Below are 15,979 nucleotides of genomic sequence, written 5' to 3' on the forward strand. Positions count from 1 at the left end.
ATGGCGGGTGCGGGGCTGCGGGCGGCCGCTCGGCGCTGGCTGCCGTGCGGGGGCCGCGGCGGGCCGCGAGCCGCCTCGTCCTCGCCCTCCTGCCCTGGCTGCGGCCCCCCGGGGCCCGGCGCCCACTGCCCGGGCGCCCCGCGCTCCGCGCCCGCCCCGGCGCCCGCCGGCGGCGCCGAACTCAGCGCGCACCTGTGGGCGCGTTACCAGGACATGAGGAGGCTGGTGCACGGTGGGTGAGCCGCGGCGGGACGGGCGCCGGGTGTCCGCCGGGCGGACGCAGACCCGCCGTCTCGGGCAGCCCCGGGCGCCGCTGCCGGGGAACGCGCGCTCGAGGGGCTCTCCGGGGCCCCGCGGCCCGGGCGGCTCCTCGGGAGGCTTCTGGGGCCGCCGCGACCCCGACGCCCGGAGGCAGGTGGGCAGACGGGAGGTTTGCGCCCTAGCGCCGTCGGCGGGAGCTCGGGGTGCCCGCAGCGGCCTCCGGAATGCGGAGCCCCCACCGTCCTTCCTGGCGGTCCCGCCTGCTGGGAGGCTGCGGCGGAAATGCCCCCAACCCCTTGTTCTCTTAGGGGCCCGTGGTTGGGGCGGGAGCGTCGGGGACAAAGCCCGCCGGCGGCGCTGCCCGACCCGAGCGGAGACCGACTAGGCTTTGCAAGCGCCTGTAGGTTGCGACCGAGGTCCGGAGGACTCTCAGCGCAGGAGGGGAAGGTATTGGTTGGAGAAACGAGACCAAGCCGCCCCAGGGCCCTGGAGTCCACAAGGGTGGCTGCATCCGGGGCCAGGACACTTACCCCCTGTACCCTCCTCTCTAGCACTCTCTCCCGCTGCAGAATGGGCTGATGAAGCCTGAGGCCCCCTCCCCCCCCAGAGGTCCTGCTGTGCTGGGATGCCCTGATGAGGCCAGAGAGCTGAGGGTGCTCAGCACTTGGCCCGGATCTCCTGAGGCTCTGCCTCTGCAGCAGACAGATACGTTTGGGCTTGACCATAGCTTCACCGACACGCCAGGTGGTACTCGCGGGCCTCACTCTCTCAGACCTTCAGTGTCCACAGGGTAAAACACAACCCTAGGGCCACTGTCCAGGATTGTGGTGATGACTCAGAAGGCCAAGAAAGGGCAGGGACCTTCCAGAGGAGCCCCCAAGGGTGGTGCTGCTTTCATTGTCTGGTAAGACAAAGTGGCCCTGCCTGGAAGATTCCAGCTGAGAGCATGGGGCTTCCAGTGTAGCTGTGTGGAGAGCTGGACAGGACTCACCTGAGAAGCTCAAGGCAGAATAGTTAAGACCCTGAGGAATGAAGGTTCTGAAGCCCTTGGGCTTCTATCAGGACCCCCCCACACACACACACACACAACACACACACCACCACCACCCTGTCAGTGGAGAGGCCAGGCCTGAGAGGCTGTTTAAGAAGATACCTTTGCTCTGGGTCTGGAGAAGCCTGCCTGCCTTGTAGGTATGGGAGAGAACATAGGGAGGTCTGTTGGGTTTTGTCACACCACGCTCATCCATATTTTCAGATCTTCACAAAGACACCGTTGCTTCTCTTGATGTGAAAGGGGCAAGGTCATTTCTCGGATGCCATGGTGAGCGTCGGGATGAGCCAGCCTTGCACCCAAGTCCTGACTCCCCTCTCCTGACTGGGCTTTTTGGGGGAGATTCTGGGCACTGAGATATGCCCTGGGCTAATGCCTGTGGGCAAAACTATGCCAGGCTTAGTGCCTCCCTACTAGTGTAGGGACACTGGAGGGCTGGGCTAAGGTGAGGGAGAGTGATTAAGGCAGGTGGAGTGACCTCCATTTGAACCTCAACTCCGATGCCTACTGCTGGATGGTTTAGAGCAAGTGACTTCACCTCCCTGAGCCCGTTTCTTCCTCTGGATGATGGATGAATAAGTGTGACCACCTCACAGGATTGAGGTGAGGCTTGAACATGATGAGCCTCTAAGGCACCCAGCAAGTGCACACAGCAGCAGCTGGGAGGATGGCACCCACAGTGAGTCTTACAGCTGCCGTGGGGAAGAGTCAGCCCTGGAGCCTGGGGCAGGAGTGGGGCAGGCGGAGAAAAGCAAAAGAGGGCACAGTGAGCCCAGTGAGGGGGTACATCCAGTTCACCCAATCTTGCGCACCACCACAGCCCTGTGGCCCCCAGAGTCCAGAAATCCTGTCAGGAGGGCAGACAGTATGGGCTGCTTCCCCATCCTGCTTTGTTCCTCAGAGGATCATCCATCCCCAGGAACATCCTCAAGGACAGAGGTGAAAGCCTGGGCTTGGCCAGCACCCTGCCAGCAAGGGGCCGCACTGCCACAGGGATCCCACCCCTCCTGGCCGTCTCTTGGTGTTGTACCAAGAGTCACTGTTGGTGCCCAGGAACTCAGGCTCCTGCAGAGGGCAAGGCCCAGGGCCCTAGTGACACCAGAGGGGCATCTCAGAAGCAGCTCCCTAGAGAGCTGAGGTCAGCTGCGTCTCATGTGCATCCCAAGTGAGGAGTTTTCTGTCTGCACCCACAAGTCTGTCAAACAGCTGCTCTGTGCCAGGCTTGTGTTGGCCTGCGGCCCCTAAAGGAACCAGCTACACTTGTTCCCCCACCCACACCCTACCCTTGGCTCCAAAGGGAAGGGGGTAGGGGTGGAGCCTGTGTTCCAAAGGGGCCTCCAAGGCAAAGCTTGGAGCATGGGAGCTCATAAGTGTCTGCTTTTGAGCACAGGCAACTGCCAGGCATGCTGCATGGCCCAGAGCTTCTGCTTCAAGAGCATGCCTGGTTGTGGCTGAGACAGGAATTCCTTGGAGGCTTGGGCTGTTTGTGTGGGCCTCCACCACAGGTTAGAGGTCTCAGGAATGGGGCCACCTGGAGCTACTGCAAGGCGGTGCCCTGTGCTCCTAGTCCTGCCTGTCCCCCCTCCAGTAGCCCCTACTCCTTGAGCGATGCAGGGGAACCTGTGACAGGGAGGTGACAGGCTCCAGAGGTGCATCGCTCATCGAATCCTACTTTGCTGCAGAGTGGAAATGCCACACACAGCACGTTCCGTATGGCCCTCTCAGTAATTCTGTAAGTAGGCACAGTTTTGATTCCCCCTTTAAAGATAGGGAATCTGAGGTCACAACTGTGAGAGGTAGGGCTTGGCCTGGTCTGTCTGACCTCAAAGCCCATGTCCTTTCTCCATCCACCTCCCCTACTGTACAGATGGAGAAACTGAGGCAGATGAGCCCTTATCCTCCCCTGCTTCCCTAAGACTCTTAAGAGTCTATTCTTCATAGTTCCTCACTCAACCTCAGTAGCAGCCAGGTGCCTGAGGTGGCTGTGACCACATCCCCAGGGGGGAGCAGCCTGGTTACTGGCCCACAACCCAACATCACACGTCCTGCCTGTCGTAATTAGCAATGTTCCCTGGCTAGAAGCAGCAAATGTCATTATGTAGACTGGCGGGCAGCTGAAATCCGATTAGAGGGGCCACAGGCTGTGGCAGGTGCTCAGAGCTGGGAGTCCAAGTGACAGGAGATACCCAGTATCCCCCACTCCTGTCATGTTCCCCAGCCCAGGCTGCAGGCAAGATGGAAAGGGTCTGAGCCTGGCCATGGCTCCGATGGGGTGATGGGAGCCTGGAGGAAAGATTGACTCGGTGCACCTGCTGGGCTGTGAGCAGTGGTGTAACCCAAGACCCACCGTTAGAAGCTCCAGCAGGGGTGTTGGCCCAGTGCCATCTCTGCCTTACCCCAACCATGTGAGCCCAGGCAAGTGAACTCTCTGATCCTCAGTTTGACCATATGCAGCCTTGGGCTCAGATGACGCTGGTAGTTTCACGAGGCCCCCAGACCTGTGCACCTAGAAAGTGCTCGGTAATTATTTGTTGCTGCTGTGCTCATCCTCCTCATCATACCTGCATCTCCTCCCTCCAGACCTCCTGCCCCCCGAGGTCTGCAGTCTCCTGAACCCAGCAGCCATCTATGCCAACAATGAGATAAGCCTGCGTGATGTGGAAGTCTATGGCTTTGACTATGACTACACGCTGGCCCAGTATGCAGACGCGCTGCACCCCGAGATCTTCAGTGCTGCCCGTGACATCCTAATTGAGCACTACAAGGTGAGGCTGGCCAAGCCAGTGGCCCAGGCCCTGGAGAAACTCCAGGCTGAGTCATGGGGGTCCCCTGAGGCAGCTGTTCAGCTGGAGGTGTGGTAGTGCAGCTGGCTCAGGCCTGGCCCACCCCTGTTCCCAAACAGTACCCAGAGGGGATCCGGAAGTATGACTATGACCCCAGCTTTGCCATCCGAGGCCTCCACTACGACATTCAGAAGGTGAGTGGCAAGGCCACAGATTCCAGTGACCCCCTCCTGATTGGATGTGCGTCAGCACTGCTTCCTTAGCCCTCCCTCTCTAAAGGGGGCGATCCACTTGGCCTCAAAGCTGCAGCTCCCTCTTGACAGGCACACGATCCCCTTGGTACCTTTCCACTGGGGCTTTGGCACCGGGGGCCAGAAGAGGCTGGCTCCAGGCCAACAGAAACTCCCATCTCACCGCCTGTCCTACTCTGCTGTCCCCAGAGCCTTCTGATGAAGATTGATGCCTTCCACTACGTGCAGCTGGGGACGGCCTACAGGTCAGTGCAGACTTCCCAGCCTAACAACCCCCGCCCCGCAACTATATGCTGTGGCCTCACCTCAGGACCACTTTGGACTCATGATGTCTGCACACCCACTCAGGGGCCTCCAGCCTGTGCCTGATGAGGAGGTGATCGATTTATATGGGGGCACCCAGCATATCCCTCTGTACCAGATGAGCGGCTTCTATGGCAAGGTACTCCATATGCCACTGCCCCGGGCAGCCAGCTCAGTGATCTCTCGACACACCCCAGTGGGCCGGCCCTGACCCGCAGGCAGTGCCTCTCTACAAGTGTCCCAAGACAGATTCGGAGCCTTGGTCTCCAGGGCTAGGGGTGGTGGAGCTGGAGGGCTTGCTGAGGTGGTGGCCCCCTCTGCAGGGTCCCTCCATCAAGCAGTTCATGGACATCTTCTCGCTGCCGGAGATGGCGCTGCTGTCCTGCGTGGTAGACCACTTTCTGGGTCATGGCCTGGAGTTTGACCAAGCGCATCTCTACAAGGATGTAACGGTGAGGATGTTGGGCCTCTTGGGGTGGCAGGGAAGGTGAAGGCAGCCTCAGCAGGGCAGGCCTTCCTCTGCCCCACTGCATCCTTACTGTCCTGCATTGTCCCCAGGATGCCATCCGAGATGTGCACGTGAAAGGCCTCATGTACCAGTGGATTGAACGGGATATGGGTAAGGGTAGACAGTAGCCCTGTGTGGCTTCCTGGCCAGGGACCAGGCTGGCCCTCACAGACCCATCTCCCCATTAGAGAAGTACATCCTGAGAGGGGACGAGACGTTCGCTGTCCTGAGCCGTCTGGTGGCACATGGGAAACAGCTGTTCCTCATCACCAACAGCCCTTTCAGCTTTGTGTGAGCTGCCTGTGGTTGGGAAGGAGGGTCCTGAGGGGAGGGGGGAGCAGGTGGCGCCCGGGGAGTGGCCTCCCTCAGTCCACCTGCTGCCTGTTCCACCTCTGCCCCCCTTCTGCCCAGGGACAAGGGGATGAGGCACATGGTGGGTCCCGACTGGCGTCAGCTCTTTGACGTGGTCATCGTCCAGGCTGACAAACCCAGCTTCTTCACTGACCGACGCAAGTATGGGCCTAGCAGGGGTGATGGGGCCAGGGTGTGGGGACTGGCCTTTCCTCAGCACCCTGTGTGCTTGGGGTAGGGACACCCCCTTGTCAGCATGTGGCCTTTGCAGAGTGGGGAAAGGTGCCTGTCCCCAGTCTTGCCCCAGACTGGAAATCAAGCCCTTTCCTGCCCCCTCCCTGCCCCAGGCCTTTCAGAAAACTCGATGAGAAGGGCTCCCTGCACTGGGACCGCATCACCCGCCTGGAGAAGGGCAAAATCTACCGGCAGGTGAGTGCTATCTAGGTGACCTAACCACAGCCCCAGCTGCAGAGGACTGGCAGCACAACCCTGCCCTGCCCCCACACATCTGCTGTGACTCTGCTTTCCCCCTCCCCCCGCACCGTGTCCAGAGGCGCAGGCTGCTCAGGCTGCCGGGTTTGAATTCTAGGTTTACTACTCAATAGCAGAGGGAGTCTGGCTGGCCCACTTGACCTCTCTGTGCCTTGCTTTTCTATAAAAGAGGTCAAATATATTTAAAAAAAAAAAAAAAAAAGGCATTCTTCTTGAATTGTGGTATAAAGCCCTTAAATTAGGCATTTACTGAATACCCCATAAATGATAAATGGTGCTGTTACTTGGGGCTGACCACTGCTGCAGCCAGACCAGCTGGTGGGGTGAGGGGGACCCCTTTTCCTAACTGGTGTCTAGGAAGATGAGAAGGGGGCCTAGTGCTAGGGTGTGGGTGGCGATTAAGGAACAGGATTAAGGTGTTTGGCCGTGGATGGAATGCGGAAATCCTGGCTGAGCTGGTCCCCTTTGAGGGTGGCAGTTCCAGGGGCTGGGGGAGGGAGGCCATCAGCAGTTGGGTCAGGGGAACTGAGGCCTGGACTGCATGCGGTACACACAACCCAGTGGCACCCAACTCTCCATGGCCCCTTGGGCGCAGGCTCTTTTCCTGGGCTCTGAGGGTGATGCCCTCTTTTGTCTTGGCATCTTAGCCAAGCCTGAGGAGGGTCATGCACCTTGTGGGGAACAGGACTTTTTCTCCTTTGGCGACTTGCAGCCTTTTCTTTGTATTTGATGATCTGAAGTTTTGTTTTGTGCATGTGCTGGATCCTGCTTGCTTCTCGTCTTTGTGCCACCCCCACCGCCGTCTCCTTGTGCAGGAACCCCAGGTTCTGTCTTGCCTGACGCGGCACCTTGTACCTCGAGATTCTTATTTTTTATTTTTTTTTTTTAATTTATGATAGTCATACAGAGAGAGAGAGAGAGAGAGGCAGAGACATAGGCAGAGGGAGAAGCAGGCTCCATGCACCAGGAGCCTGACGTGGGACTCAATCCCGGGTCTTCAGGATCGCGCCCTGGGCCAAAGGCAGGCGCTAAATCGCTGCGCCACCCAGGGATCCCTTTCTTTCTTTCTTTTTTTTTTTTTTTTTTTATGATATACCTCGAGATTCTTAGTTCAGGGCCCATCCCGGCCCCACCACCCGCTCATACTTGGCTCTGCAGCCTCCCGCCTTGAGCTTAATTCAATAATTAAGTCTTTTGCGACCACCTATGTCCACCAAGGCTTGTTTTTCCTGGCCTCTTACAGTCACAGGCTGCTGTAGTGACTCCTTTGTGCCAAATATGAATTCTTCTAATTTCTGGGGTGTGGGCCCCTGCCCCAATAGCTGTTGGACTTCCCGCTCTGGGCCCCCTGCCCCATTTTCTGCTCTCCCGAGAGCTTCCTCTATTGTGTTTGAGCCTGACTGCTTTCATCTTTTCTCTGGCTTTGGAGCAGGGGGGCAGATGGCTTCACAGTGAGATCTGCTGAGTCCCTCTGGGCTCAGGCCTGGGAGGACAGGAAGGGCTTCAGGGCCATGGGCTTGCTGCTGGAGTTCGTTTCCCACAGCATGGGGTCCCTGGGGTGGGTGTGAGGCCACAGGGAGGGGAGGCCCTGGAGGCACAGGGCACCATGCCAGGCCTCCAGGAGACCTTCCTGTTGGGGGGAAGACCCCCTTCCTGCCTGAGAGGGGGAGGAGGAGACAAGGGCCAGAGCCAGGGGACAGTGAGGCCACGGGAAAGGGCAGCCAGGCGTCCAGCTGGAGGGGCCTCACTGTCCCTGGGGATTCGGGAGGGGCAGTGGAGAACAAGGCGTGGTACACTGTGCTCAGCAGTACCCCCCCAACTCTCCCCAGGGAAACCTGTATGACTTCCTGCGCCTGACAGAATGGCGGGGACCCCGCGTGCTCTACTTTGGAGACCACCTGTACAGTGACCTGGCGGTGAGGGGGCAAGGCGGGGCTCAGTGGTGAGAGAGGGACGGAGGGAGCCCTGCTCGCTGATGCTGAACCCTATCCTCTGCCCCACCCACCCTACAGGACCTTATGCTGCGGCACGGCTGGCGAACGGGTGCCATCATCCCCGAGCTGGAGCGCGAGATCCGCATCATCAACACGGAGCAGTATATGCACTCTCTGACGTGGCAGCAGGCGCTCACCGGGCTGCTGGAGCGCATGCAGGTGGGGGGTGGGGAGGCAGGGGCGGGTTGGGGGGTTAGAGCTGCTGCCTGGGCACACACCCAGCACCCTCCTCATCTCCCCCAGACGTACCAGGATGCTGAGTCGCGGCAGGTGCTGGCTGCCTGGATGAAGGAGCGCCAGGAGCTGAGGTGGGTGGAGGGGAGGGGAGGGGAGCTGAGGGGTCCTGCTGTCCCTGTGCCCCCTCAAGCACCTCATGTCTGCTTCACAGGTGCATCACCAAGGCGCTGTTCAACGCTCAGTTTGGGAGCATCTTTCGCACCTTCCACAACCCCACTTACTTCTCACGGCGCCTTGTGCGCTTCTCTGACCTCTACATGGCCTCCCTCAGCTGTCTGCTCAACTACCGGGTAGACTTCACCTTCTACCCACGCCGCACGCCCCTGCAGCATGAGGCACCGCTCTGGATGGACCAGCTCTGCACTGGCTGCATGAAGACGCCCTTTCTTAGCGACATGGCCCACATCCGTTGAGGGCACCTTTATTGTCCACAGCAGGTCCTAACCCCTCCTGTCCCACCCACACTGGGCTCCAGTCCAGGGCGGGCAATAAAAGTGGTCTCCCTTTTGCTCCTGCCTCTGTCTGGCTCTAGCCTTGTCACTTGACCGCGAGGATCCTCTGAGTGTCGGGGAAGTCGTCCTCTAGGAGTGAGTCCTAGGGGTGAGGAGAGGACCATTTGTGGCTGGGCTGGAACCAGGTCCTGGGTCCCCTTCCACCGTCCCTCACCCCCCACACTCACATCAAAGGGCTCACAAAAGGCATCGTGGCTGCCAAAGACTGGGTTGGGGACAGAGACCAGGGTTGGGCTGGTCCCTTCCTGCCAGGGGGAGAAGTCCTCCTCAGCATCATCTTCTGCCTGAAAAGAGGTGAGTGGTGAGGGCCTTGAGCAAGATCAATGGACCCAACTACTCCCAACCTTCCCCCTCCGCCCCCAAAATGGCCCTACCTGGAAGGTAGAGAAGCCAAAGCCTGTGGCCTTGCCTCGAGCACGGAGGTAGAAGGCTCCCGCCACTAGGCCAAGCAGTGCTCCAGCAGCTACCACGGCTCCCACGCCTGCCATCACAGGTGGAGCCTCCGGTGCTACCACCGCCCGCTGCAAACAAATAGAGCGTCAAGGCCACGTGGGGCAGGGCTGTCCCCTCACCCCATGTTCTGCTTCTTGTCCTCATCCCATCCCCCACCAACTCACAGGCTGCAGGGGTGCCAAGAGCGGCCTGGCCAGAGCATGGATGATGCCATTGAATGCCATGATGTCCCACACGACGACATGGCTGACCACAACTGCCCCTGGGGCCTGTAGGGAGACCAGAGTCAGGCCAAGTGGGTGAGTGATGGCTGGGGGCCAGCGGGGGAGGTGCAGTAGCCAAACTTACCACGGGGGCCCAGGAACTGTTGTCAGGGCCTACAGCACTAAAGACGAGGCTGAGGCCTGAGTGGGCAAGGAGCACAGTATCCTGGCTGGCATTAGTGCTCAGGAATGTGGTATTGGAGGCATGCAGCTCCAGGTCTGGGCCACTCAGTGTCTGTGGGCAAAGCAAGGCCTATTGGTCCAGGGTAGCCGGAGGCATCAGCGATGGGCTTGGATCTGCCTGCAGCCCCTGCTAGTTACCATGTTGTCGAGGAAGCCTTCGTTGACAGGTACGAAGAGTGTCTTGTAGGTGAGCTCATCGTCCAGAAAGTCCAGGAAGTCAAGGCCCCGAGGGGTGGCATTGGCATAGCCCAGCAGCATCTGGATAAAGGGGTTGTAGATAGGACCGTGAGCAGGCTCCCTCCCCAGGGACCTCAGCTATCCACACCCTCAGCCCTAAGGCTGGGCCCCTGCAGACCCCATAGAAGGTGGAGAAGTTGGCCGTGGCAGCCAGGACATCCAGCAGCTTCCCGTTGCACATGCTCATCCCGTCACCCACAAAACCATGGCGGCACCGGCAGGCCACATCTGCAGGAAAGGTGGATCAGCGGGCAGGGGCCGAGCCAGGGCGTTGGCCGGGGGCCGGGGTGGGGGGCTCGGCTGCACCTTGCTCGCGGTAGCAGTAGGCATCCCAGCACTCCGAGCGGTTCTTCCGGATGCCCAGACTGACGACGCCTACCTGACCACCACCACAGTCTGCCGCAGGGAAGACGACTGGGTGGGCAGCCGAGCCATTGGCCAGCCAGCCCAGAAGGCACAGGTGGAAGCCCAGCTGCAGAGACAGGCAGGGAAGACACTTGAGACCAAAGCCCCAACTCGAGGGGACCCCATAGACTAGGCTCTAGATCCCTGGGCCCCACACACCTTCTGGGCAGCCGAGAGCTGAGGAAGAGAAGCAAGAACAGCTCCCTGGGCCGCACATGCCGCCTCGGCCTCCGAGAAGTTCAGGCCGTAACGACCACTGGGGGCCTGGAGGTGGAAGACACCGGCCTGCTTCTCTGCAGAAGGGAGGGACGCATGGTCAGCCCCGCGGCACGGAGGCAAAGCAGGGACAGTGGGAGCGGGCAGGGAAGCCCACCCTGGAAGTGGAGGTCAGTGCACACAGCATCCACGTGACAGGGTGGTGGTTGGCCCAGGCAGCGGTCCACAGGCGGCTCCGGCTCTTCCACGCACTGCAGTCCGTCACCCACGTAGCCGGCATGGCACACACAGCGCCGCGTGTTCTGGGGCGGGAGAGCAGATGGGTGCTCTTCAGGGACCCAGGGCCGGGGTGGGCGCTCTGTGGACCTCCCCACCCTGCTGCTGGGCTCCCCCGCTGCTCACAGGGCCAGTGCTCAAGCAGTCCGCGTGCTCACTGCAGCCCCCTCGGCGGCCGTCGGCACAGGGGTCACGGGCCCGGCAGCTCCAGCCGTCGCCCTCGTAGTCAGGCAGGCAGGTGCAGGTGACCACGGTGCCTACTTGGCTGCAGTTGGCGTGCTGGCTGCAGCCGCCGTGCCAGTACCGGCACAGGTCCACCACTGGGGGCAGGAGAGAGTGGCAGGCCTAGGTGACAGGTAGGGGCCGGGGGGCCTCCCACCTCACATGGCACACCCCTGCTCACCTGTGCATGTGCGACCGTCCCCTTCATAGCCCAGACCGCACTCGCAGCTGTTGTCTGCGCGGCACCTGGCCTGGGGTGCGCAGGGCGGGGCACACACGGGCTGCAGCTCTGCCCCCCCAGGGCCCACCACAACATCCCAGTTAGGAGCTGCCCTCCCAGATGCCCCCTGCCCCCTTCCCGTAGCCCCCCTCAGTGCCTCCGCCTGAGCATGCAGTTGGGGCAGGCACGGGGGTCCGCCAGCAGATAAAAGCACTCGGGGTGGGCACCGACACAGCACTCACTCAGCTGCACCTCACAGCTCGGCCCGGTCCAGCCCTCATCACAGAAGCAGGAGCCAGAGCCCCCAAGGCCCTCATCACAGCGGCCATGGGAGGTGCAGTGGCAGGCTGGAGAGAGGGACAGGCCAGAGGGTGGGGTCAGTGTGGCGGACCCCAGGGCTCAGAGGGCAGGGTAGGACAGGACAACCCACCTTGGCACTGGGGCCCAAAGGCACCCGAAGCACAGAGTTCACATGCTGTCCCTGTAAACCTTGAGTGGCACTGACACTGCCCACTGCCACTCATGCCATCCATGCACACACCATGGCCACTGCAGGGGATGCTGGCACCACCAGGGCAAGCTAGGGTGGGTAAGAGAAGGGAGGTGGGGCCCGGGCTCTCCTCAGGACGCCTACCACATGCACCCCCAGCCCAGCCATACTGTCCATCCTGCACCTGGGGCAGCCAAGCCTCTTCCAGAAGCTGCAGCTCACTAAAGTCCCCATTGCTGCTGAGCATCCCACAGATGCTCCAACCAGCACCCCTAGTAGGCTCTGCACCATTTATTTCCACACCCACCCTGCCTCTCAGAGCATTTTCACCCAGTAAAATCCGCTCAGCACCCAGAACTGTCTTCTCCCTACCACCCCAACACATTTTCCCAGGAGCAGAAGCCAGAGCTGTGCCAAAAGGGCCGGTCAGCAGCACCTGCCACCTCAGGACACTCACCTCGGCACTCACTGCCATAGTGACCAGGGCAGCAGCTGGGCTTCCAGGTAGTGGTGACGCAGTTGCGGTGACAGCCCCTGCTCAGGCCTTGGGGCTGGCCCCAGAGGCTGGACCGGGCCCAAATGCTGCGCAGTGCCAAAGAGTGCAGTGGAGGGGATGTCCAGAACTTTGAGTAGTATCGCCAGCAGGCCTCGGGGCTGCCCTGGGCCAAGGGGAGTCAAATAGCCTGAGTTTAGTGGTCCTTGGGCCATTCCTGAACCCCCCCCCCAGCTCCCAGGCCCTTACCTGCTCCTGTGAGCCCTCAGGACAAGGCGGCTCCAGCCCGCAAATGCTGCAGAACTTCTGGAAGGAATGGGAGCCAACACGGCAAGATCAGATAGATGGACAGGCCAGGCCAGTGAGGGTCCCTGCCTGTCTACCTGTGACCCATGGCCTCCCTCACCAGCCGCAGCGGCCGAGTCTCAAAGCGGTCACAGCGAGCACCAAGGCCAGGTGGCTCCAGCAGCTGATCGATGCCATAGGCCACACCACCCTCAAAGAGCAGGTGCCGCTGCACGATGTGGGCATCCTCCTCACCCACTGTGAGCTCACCCTGTGGGCAGAGGAGAGCACAGGGGGTCACAGGTATGCCGCAGCCCCCAACGGCCAGAGCCCCTGACTCCTGCTTCCCTCCTTCCCAGACTCACCGGCCGGGCACGGCTGCAGGAAAAGGAGATGGGGGTCCCGTGCATTGTGCGGAGTGGGCCCAGGTTGGGCAGGTCAGATGCCAAGGCCTGAGCAGATGGAGCTATGGTTGGAGCCGGGCAGGCAGGCTGGGTGGCAGGAGGTGGGGACCACGGACTGGGGGTACACCCACCTCAATGTTGCGAATCACATGGCCCCGCAGAATGGCTGCCAGCTTGTCCCGGTGATCCTCATGGTACAGCCAGTCCTGGCGGTCAGGCGGCAGGGCTTGCAGGGCAGCGTCTGTAGGCCACAGCATGGTGAGGGGCCTATGGGACGCATCCTGAAGCAGGGGCAGGAGCCCAGCCATCTGGCAAGGAGAAGCAAGCGCAGGAGTCAGGCTGGTGGGCAGACATAAGGGCTGGAACACAGAGACAAGGAAGGGGCTCCGACACCCACGTGGCCTTCTCGCCAGCCACATTCTTCTGTAGCCATCCCAGGCAGATGCACACGGGACCTACATGCAGGGGTCAACTTGCACACACCTCGCCCGCTTTCAAGTACGTGGGCACACATATGCACACCCTTGTGCTCACACTGGGAGGCTCGCTTACTCAGCCTATGTGCACACTAAAATACAGGTGAGTGTCCAGACACAGTCACTCGCACAGGGACAGTCACCTGCATACATAGCCAGGGACACAATGCCCACACACACGGGAACAGTACCTTCACCAGGCCGCTGAAGATCTTGTAACCGAAGCTCTCAGCGGCCACGGTGACGTTTTTCTGTGGAAAAGGCACTGGTGAGCCTTGAGGTCAGGCAAGGAGGGAGCAGCCTGTCTCCGTGCCCCCCTGCAGCCTGTCTTGCAAGCTCCCAGGCCTGGGCCGCTCCCCTCATACCCGCACGACAGGGGCAGCGTCTGGCTCCCAGTGTAGCACGTCAGGAGGCAGCAGGACTTGGTCGATGAAGTGCAGGACGCCGTTCACCGCCTCGTGGTCACTGCTCACCACCCGCGCGAAGTCATTGAGGTAGACACTGCCCTGGAGGCGGGAGGAAGGGAGCCCATCGGTGGGGGGTCAGAGGCTGAGTGGTTGGGGCCGAGGTGGGGGACGGGACCTGCCCCAGGAGTCTCCAGCGGCAGGTGGGCAGGGCCAAGCCAATGGGGAAACCGTGTGTGGCTGGTGGGGGTGGGGGTGGGGGGCAGGCAGGGGCTCAGGGCCAGGCTCAGAAGTCCAGGGCCCAGGGACAGACCCTCGGTGGTGGGCATGGTCCGGAGCCAGATTTGTCCATCTCCCTCTCACTTAAAGCCCACCCGGCCCAGGGGAGGTGAGAGGGTCTTAAATGCGCTGGGAGAGGGCACTGGTGCGTAGGGGCAGGGCTCAAAAGCGGCTGAGTTCCGGGTCTGTGGGGTGGGCAGGCGGCCTGGTCCCACCTCCCTCTCGTGGATGCGCAGCGGGTGCCCCGACAGCGTGGTGACATAGCCCTCCTCCAGCAGCTCCTGAACGCTCAGCTGCCTGCAGCCCACCACGTGGTAGCGGAACACAAGCTGGTGATGGGCGCGAATCCTGGCCAGCTCATCCTGGAGTGGGAGTCGTGAGGGTAGAGCGAGGCCCCCTGACTGCTACCTCTGCCCCCAGCACACCCACCCCTGCCCTACCTGCCCCAGAGGGCCCATCCCTTCCCAGCCTTGCTGGGGATGGGGGTCGGGGTGGGGGAGGGGTGCATTACCTGGGACAGGTTGGTCATTAGATCTGCACGAGGCACAAAAACTGTGAAAGGCCCATCACCCTTGAGCTCCTTGTATTCCTGGAGGGAGGGAGTAACAGCTTGAGTGGAAAGGGGCAATTTGCAACCCGCTTGCTGCTTCCAAGGATCTTCTAGGAAAGACTTGGGCTCTGAGAGACCAGAACAGCCAACCCCCTGACCAAATGAGAAGGTGGAGGCCCAGAGGCAGGTGGGACCTGCAGTTCAGAGAGGCCCGGGCCGGGCTGAAGAACTGGAAGCCAGCTGGTCACTTACCAGGAGGTGGAGGCTGAAGAATGAGGCATGCCTGTCCCGAAGGAGCTCCTGGGGGGGGCGAGGATCAGCTCAGATTTTGGGTGGCCCCCATTCAGGGCCTGGTGCCTGTCCCAGCACCTGCAGCCCAAGGTCTGGCCAAGGCAGAGATGAGGAAAGGAAAGCCGGGGGTCTGAGCTGGGTTCAGGATTAGCTTCATGGATCATAGCTGGGTCAGGCCCAGGTGGAGTCAGGGGGTCAGGGTCATGGTCAAGGCCAGGATCAGGATCAAATCTGGAGTCTTAACCAATATCCTGGGTCAGGCCCATGGGGGTCATCACCAAGGCTGGGTCAGGGGTCCAACTTGGGCATCATTACCAGGCCGACACGGGCGCGGCAGGTGAAGCCATCACCCACGGTGTGGGCCGCATCACAGGTGCACGTCCTCTGGCCATCCCCTGTGCTTTTGCACACAGCATAGGGACTGCAGCCTCCATTATTCTGAGGCGGGGATAGGAGACAGAGACATCAGTGGCTCCCAGACTCCTCTGGGTTAGGGGCCACAAAGACCCTTGTCCAGCCCCCAAAGCCCCGTTTGCTCCTGAGCAGTCAGATTTGAGCTTGTGGGGGGTGGGGGTGGCTCACCCTTCAGAGACCGTAATGGGGCAGGGAGATCTGGCTCCCATCTAAGTCCCTTTCCCCTGTGAAATGAGGCAGGGCTGGGGTCTGACCTGGGAGCAAGGGTTCAGGAGTTCACAGGTCCGGATGCCATCCCCACTGTAACCCTCACGGCAGCTGCAGGAGACCTGTCCCAAATTCTGATCAGTGCGGCTGCTGGGACCCAAGACCAGGCCAGCGCCCTGGACAGAAGGAGCTCCTCCTCCCCTGCCTGGTCTGAGGGCACCCCCCACCCATGAAAGAGTGGCACAGCCCCAGTGTCCACCTCTGTTGTGCTGACCTGCTGGGGGCCTGTGGAGATACAGTCGGCGTGCATGTGGCAGCCCCCGTGGTGGATGAGACAGTTGTTGACTTCTGCGGGGAGAGACGCTGGCGTGAGAGGTGGCCCTTCCGTTCATCTGTGTGTTCAGGTGTCACCACCATGCTGTCAGGGTCCCTGTGAGCCCCTCAGCCTCTCCTAGTCTTACAACACTG

At 61.0% G+C, this 15,979-nt stretch overlaps 2 protein-coding genes across 5 annotated transcripts in view; one reads left to right on the plus strand and one right to left on the minus strand.

Annotated features, from left to right (window-relative positions):
- NT5DC2 (5'-nucleotidase domain containing 2) lies at positions 1–8,747 on the plus strand. Of its 2 annotated transcripts, XM_038566235.1 has the most exons (15): positions 160–232; positions 1,517–1,582; positions 3,893–4,077; positions 4,215–4,289; positions 4,536–4,591; positions 4,695–4,788; positions 4,973–5,101; positions 5,208–5,268; positions 5,346–5,448; positions 5,569–5,670; positions 5,856–5,937; positions 7,830–7,916; positions 8,013–8,153; positions 8,238–8,302; positions 8,383–8,644. In XM_038566235.1, the coding sequence occupies exons 1-15, from the start codon at positions 214–216 to the stop codon at positions 8,642–8,644; spliced, it is 1,527 nt and encodes a 508-aa protein (XP_038422163.1). In that variant the 5' UTR covers positions 160–213. The 2 variants fall into 2 exon arrangements, with proteins under 2 accessions (XP_038422162.1, XP_038422163.1); XM_038566234.1 differs by lacking the exon at positions 1,517–1,582 and having other exon boundaries at positions 1–232; positions 8,383–8,747.
- Positions 8,615–15,979, minus strand: part of STAB1 (stabilin 1) — a 26,898-nt gene continuing 19,533 nt past the window's right edge. For all 3 annotated transcript variants that reach the window (XM_038566232.1, XM_038566231.1, XM_038566233.1), the window contains 27 exons: positions 15,786–15,859; positions 15,559–15,633; positions 15,206–15,328; positions 14,852–14,899; positions 14,561–14,638; positions 14,265–14,411; positions 13,732–13,872; positions 13,558–13,617; positions 13,022–13,198; positions 12,852–12,938; positions 12,608–12,757; positions 12,451–12,507; positions 12,166–12,367; positions 11,649–11,798; positions 11,461–11,565; positions 11,180–11,287; positions 10,903–11,096; positions 10,658–10,802; positions 10,444–10,577; positions 10,186–10,351; positions 9,998–10,107; positions 9,781–9,900; positions 9,545–9,694; positions 9,361–9,465; positions 9,118–9,264; positions 8,911–9,027; positions 8,615–8,825 (listed from right to left, as the gene is read on the minus strand). In XM_038566232.1, coding sequence (XP_038422160.1) covers positions 8,769–8,825; positions 8,911–9,027; positions 9,118–9,264; positions 9,361–9,465; positions 9,545–9,694; positions 9,781–9,900; positions 9,998–10,107; positions 10,186–10,351; positions 10,444–10,577; positions 10,658–10,802; positions 10,903–11,096; positions 11,180–11,287; positions 11,461–11,565; positions 11,649–11,798; positions 12,166–12,367; positions 12,451–12,507; positions 12,608–12,757; positions 12,852–12,938; positions 13,022–13,198; positions 13,558–13,617; positions 13,732–13,872; positions 14,265–14,411; positions 14,561–14,638; positions 14,852–14,899; positions 15,206–15,328; positions 15,559–15,633; positions 15,786–15,859 — 3,227 coding nt within the window. In that variant the 3' untranslated portion in view covers positions 8,615–8,768. The remainder of the gene's footprint in view (positions 8,826–8,910; positions 9,028–9,117; positions 9,265–9,360; positions 9,466–9,544; positions 9,695–9,780; positions 9,901–9,997; positions 10,108–10,185; positions 10,352–10,443; positions 10,578–10,657; positions 10,803–10,902; positions 11,097–11,179; positions 11,288–11,460; positions 11,566–11,648; positions 11,799–12,165; positions 12,368–12,450; positions 12,508–12,607; positions 12,758–12,851; positions 12,939–13,021; positions 13,199–13,557; positions 13,618–13,731; positions 13,873–14,264; positions 14,412–14,560; positions 14,639–14,851; positions 14,900–15,205; positions 15,329–15,558; positions 15,634–15,785; positions 15,860–15,979) is intronic.

This window comes from Canis lupus, chromosome 20 (assembly GCF_011100685.1).
Source record: "Canis lupus familiaris isolate Mischka breed German Shepherd chromosome 20, alternate assembly UU_Cfam_GSD_1.0, whole genome shotgun sequence".
Classification (NCBI taxonomy): Eukaryota; Metazoa; Chordata; class Mammalia; order Carnivora; family Canidae; genus Canis; species Canis lupus.

Bases quoted from the DNA above. Each gene is read 5' to 3' on its own strand.
- NT5DC2 (XM_038566234.1), top strand. From the start codon at position 1: ATGGCGGGTGCGGGGCTGCGGGCGGCCGCTCGGCGCTGGCTGCCGTGC. The intron at 233-3,892 runs GTGGGTGAGCCG...TCCTCCCTCCAG, and splicing joins CATGAGGAGGCTGGTGCACG to ACCTCCTGCCCCCCGAGGTC. The intron at 5,102-5,207 runs GTGAGGATGTTG...CATTGTCCCCAG, and splicing joins ATCTCTACAAGGATGTAACG to GATGCCATCCGAGATGTGCA.